This window comes from Galeopterus variegatus, unplaced genomic scaffold, assembly GCF_000696425.1.
Source record: "Galeopterus variegatus unplaced genomic scaffold, G_variegatus-3.0.2 Scaffold5232, whole genome shotgun sequence".
Taxonomy (NCBI): Eukaryota; Metazoa; Chordata; class Mammalia; order Dermoptera; family Cynocephalidae; genus Galeopterus; species Galeopterus variegatus.
This window is the reverse complement of record NW_007731343.1, coordinates 13,689-18,587: the sequence shown is the minus strand read 5'-3', so window position 1 is coordinate 18,587 and position 4,899 is coordinate 13,689. Positions and strand designations below refer to the sequence as shown.

Genomic DNA, 4,899 nt, shown 5'->3' with positions numbered 1-4,899 from the left:
TTTTTATTAAAAAAAAAAAAAAAAAAAATAGAAAATCCAGTTAGTGCCTGATTGTGTTTAATGGTGAGTCTAACATTTTCCCTTCAACTGTGTTCTGAAAGCTGTTTCACATCTAGTGTTTTTAAAAGCCATTTAGCATAAAACTGCTGGAATCCTAAGTTGATTTTACAGTAAACATTTTCTCAGCATTTTTTTATCATACCATTTTTTCAACTTTTCAAAGAATGAAGCAACTACTCTATATTATTCAGGTCACATCCTGTTAAACTTCAAGGAAGAGCCCAAATTCTTTCATTGTCCTGGAATTTCTTTGTCATGAATGAGTCCCAGGCCTCTTTAAAAACCATCACTAAGCAACCCTATTAGCCCTCACCCACGTTGGAGCTGTTAAACTTTTGTTTCTATGCCATGGGAAAAAAATACTTACGGTGAGGAATTTTTGGAGGTAATAAGGGCTAAATTTCTATGTTATAAAGGCCTTTAAGCCAGCCAGGATTGACTCCTTGATCATGTATTATACCATTCATTACAATGTTTTTTGGTTTAGGGGCTTTATTTTTTTATTATAGCTAGTGACTATTATATGAACAAGGATTGGAAAAAAGTATTTGTCATACTGAATTATTCATAATAGCAAATTTCATTGTAACGAGGTCAACAAAACACTAACCTTTGCTTAGATCTGTTTTTGTTAGGAGAACGGTAGAATATACTATAAGTTCAGCATAACAGAATTTGAACCTGTTTCTGTAATTTATAGACCACAATGTTATATAAACATTACAGTTTTATATTTGATACATACAGTTACTGCTTTTGTGATTCATACAGTCACTAGAGGTTCTTACAAATTTGGATTATTTCTTTATTGAATTTTAAATTTATTTGTATTATAAATTCCTCTGTTGGTTTTTTTCTAAAGCATTTGCAATCTGCAGTCCTACCTGCTACCTATCACGCATGTTATCAATGGAGTCAAATGTTGAGTTTAATGATGGGCCTAATAATTTAAGCAAAATTAATCATTTTTGAAAAATCAGTGACATGTACTTCTCTTGGATAAAGGAATGGCAATTGACAAGAATGGATTGATCTACTTTGTTGATGGAACCATGATTAGAAAAGTTGATCAAAATGGAATCATATCAACTCTTCTGGGCTCTAATGATCTGACTTCAGCCAGACCTTTAACATGCGACACCAGCATGCACATCAGCCAGGTAGTTAAAATATTAAGCTGAATCTGTTTGTTTTTCTTCTAAAGTTACTTGATTTACTACATCAGCAAATGTGATGGTACCATATTAAACTGCTTATATCATGTGTGGCAGTGGTTATGACAAAGCTCTTCCATTTAAATGTATCTCAGGAGCTAATAAAAAGTTATTTTCTCCTATAATTCTGCATTTGATGAATTCAATGAGATACAGAACAATTATCACTAAGAAATGCTAAGCATTTGTAATAAAGTACCAGTAAAGAAGCAGCATGCAGATATTCCAAAAAGAACAAAACATCTTAAATCTCTAATCTTTTGATTGCATGAGCTCCTTAAGTAGTAAAGAGAACCCACTATGATTAGTCCCAAGAGTCTTATATTTAAAATTAGGAACTTAACTTGGCCTGAAAACTTAACTTGAAAACACAATAGAATACTAATGTATTCATAACCTAGAAAGCCCCAACATTTGATGATTATTATTGCTATAAGGAGCATATATGTTCATATCTCATTGATATCTATTGACTCACTACTTAGAGGTTCATTTGCTATTTGGCTATACCTAGCAAATCTTTCAGTGAGCTGTATTTTTAAATAAAATGTTATTTTCTACATTTGTCTTCACTCAAAACTTTTGAGTTTATTTTACTGTGGATATTGAAAAAACAATTTTAAAACAGTTTATCAAATTAAGGCTAATTCCCTTAATGGTCTAATTTACTCTTCTGGCGAATTAACTGTAGTGCAGCAACTGAATAACCAAACCATTTCTTTTTTATTAAGGTACGTCTGGAATGGCCCACTGACCTAGCCATTAACCCTATGGATAACTCCATTTATGTCCTGGATAATAATGTAGTTTTGCAGATCACTGAAAATCGTCAAGTTCGCATTGCTGCTGGCCGGCCCATGCACTGTCAGGTTCCTGGAGTGGAATATCCTGTGGGGAAGCACGCAGTTCAGACGACACTGGAATCAGCTACTGCCATTGCTGTGTCCTACAGCGGGGTCCTGTACATTACTGAAACTGATGAAAAGAAAATCAACCGCATAAGGCAGGTCACAACAGATGGGGAAATCTCCTTAGTGGCTGGAATACCTTCAGAGTGTGACTGCAAAAATGATGCCAACTGTGACTGCTATCAGAGTGGAGATGGCTATGCCAAAGATGCCAAACTTAATGCTCCGTCCTCCCTAGCTGCTTCTCCAGATGGTACACTGTATATTGCAGATCTAGGAAATATTCGGATCCGGGCTGTGTCAAAAAATAAGCCTTTACTTAACTCTATGAACTTTTATGAAGTTGCTTCTCCAACTGATCAAGAACTCTATATTTTTGACATCAATGGTACTCACCAGTACACTGTAAGTTTAGTCACTGGTGATTACCTTTACAATTTTAGCTATAGCAATGATAACGATATTACTGCTGTGACAGACAGCAATGGCAATACTCTTAGAATTAGACGGGATCCAAACCGGATGCCAGTTCGAGTGGTGTCTCCAGATAACCAAGTGATATGGTTGACAATAGGAACAAATGGATGTTTGAAAAGCATGACTGCTCAAGGACTAGAATTAGTTCTGTTCACTTACCATGGCAATAGTGGCCTTTTAGCCACTAAAAGTGATGAAACTGGATGGACAACATTTTTTGAGTAAGTATATGAAAATTCTATTCCGATTACAAAATACTGTGATATAATAATATGATCTATAATAGCAATAGAATCCTAAGAGCCCAAGGGATCCATCTTTTTGAGGGCTTAGAGCTTCTATAATTTTGAGATCTCTCTTGCTGGAAAAGAAGACAATATTAGGAGATACAAAATTAGATGCAGGGCCTTGGAAGGGATTCATGCAAGTGAAAAGCACTGAAGATTAAGTTTCAGTGAGCTTCATGGTAAATCTGCTCTACTTAAGGATTAACATTTGATTCCAGACAAACCTAGTATATTGGCAGCGAACCTTTCAAACAGCTTTGGTTTTAGGCATATACCCTTTGGGTTCGGATTTGCCCACTAGATAAAGCTGACTGTGTTGGGAACTTTCATTGAAGAAAAACTTTAAAAACATTTACAGTGAACTTTGCTGACCACATCAGCACTATAAATGTTATTCTTATCAAACAGAAGGGCTTAACTTTTTATAGTGAGTTATTGGAGAAGCTAAACTGCACTTAGGATAACCTTACAACCAAATGCAAATAAGGAATTGCTGGTCACCATCTGAAAGCATATGAAAAGGTATAAGGGTCATTCAGCCAGTGTATTCTAGTAAATATGTATAGTGGTGGCTCAGGCAGTGTGCCATCTGAATAGTCACATTTTCTGAGGTCAAAGAATGAAATGAAAATTAGCCATTATATATTTTATGGTATGTGTACTTTGCGATGAATGCATGTGTAAAATCGTTCTTGATTGCTTCTTCACTTGACTAACATTGCACAAGCCATGGGAGGAAATTAGATGTACAGAGATGGCATGTTGACAAATGCAGAATAGTCCTTGAAATGAGTATTGAGGTCCTTACTGTGATTTTTACAATGATATGCTGAAGCAAAAGTATTTTCTGTAGGAGAATACCTCTGAAATTATAATAAAAGTCAGTAGAAAAAATGATTCAACATACAAATATTTTCTGTACAACTTTTCTGGAATGGATCTTATACATAAAGCTTAGTTCTCCTGTAGCTTGAATTGCTTTTCTTTTTTGACAGATTCCTTTTTAATAAAATGAATGTTACCCAGCAGCATGATTTTTGTCAGAGGAACAAACCTTTTCAACTGAATTACATTAAAATTCTGTCCGTAACATTCCTTTTGCTCATTTTAGGATCGCAATAGGAAAGGAATAAATTGGAAGTTAATGGAAAGCACTTCTTTTGCACTGTTTTCAAAGTGATAGCAGGCTGTATTGCCAAAGAGGCAATAAAGAGCACAGAAAAAGTGCTACCATGAGATGAGACTGGGCAGGAGAGCTTCTCTGATTATAAGATCTTCAGGAAATGATGGTGGCATTCATAGGGTTTCAGTTTAGTTGAAAGCAGGAGGAAAAAATAGAGAAGTAAGTTTTTAGTACAGTCTAGGACTCAAGCCCTGCTCTGTGGGCCATTTTTGAATGTGTCCTTATTTGTTCCCAGGAAGTGATACTGCACAGAAATTCATCTGTGGGTTACTACTAACACATAAACTTCTTGCAGCAGATACAGTGGTTTTCTGATGACCTACAAATGAATTTTAATCAATTTGGAAAAGTAGAGAAAGGGATATACTCAATTGGTGGGATCAGTGTGGAATAGCATAAAAACATTTGGATTTTTACCTTTTTTTTAATGGTAATGCACAAAGGAGACCTATTTCTCTAGCAGCAAATGTCCTCTGAGAATTTCAAGCTTAGTCAGGAATCAGTGGGATGATCAAAGTAGGGTTTGGATTGGCAAGCCAATCTTGTGAATATAATGGGAAAACATTGCTTTAAAGAATGAAAGCTTTTAATTTATTGAAAAATAACATCACAATCATTTTCACTAATACAAAGTTATCACACATGATATTTAAAGTGTATCTACTAAATCTTACAGCTGGATAAATTATAGTAAAGGCAACTATTCCAAAAAGCAGTACTAAAATATTTCCTCAAATATAACCCTCATAATTTTATATATAGTATATATT

General features: G+C 34.8%; 1 protein-coding gene across 1 annotated transcript in view; it reads left to right on the top strand.

The window, feature by feature from the left end:
- The window catches only part of LOC103604559 (teneurin-3-like), a 90,196-nt gene extending 87,261 nt beyond the window's left edge, over nucleotides 1–2,935 (top strand). Inside the window, 2 exon segments of the mRNA XM_008589133.1 lie at nucleotides 1,066–1,220; nucleotides 2,006–2,935. Coding sequence (XP_008587355.1) covers nucleotides 1,066–1,220; nucleotides 2,006–2,935 — 1,085 coding nt within the window.
- Nucleotides 2,936–4,899: the final 1,964 nt, after the last annotated feature.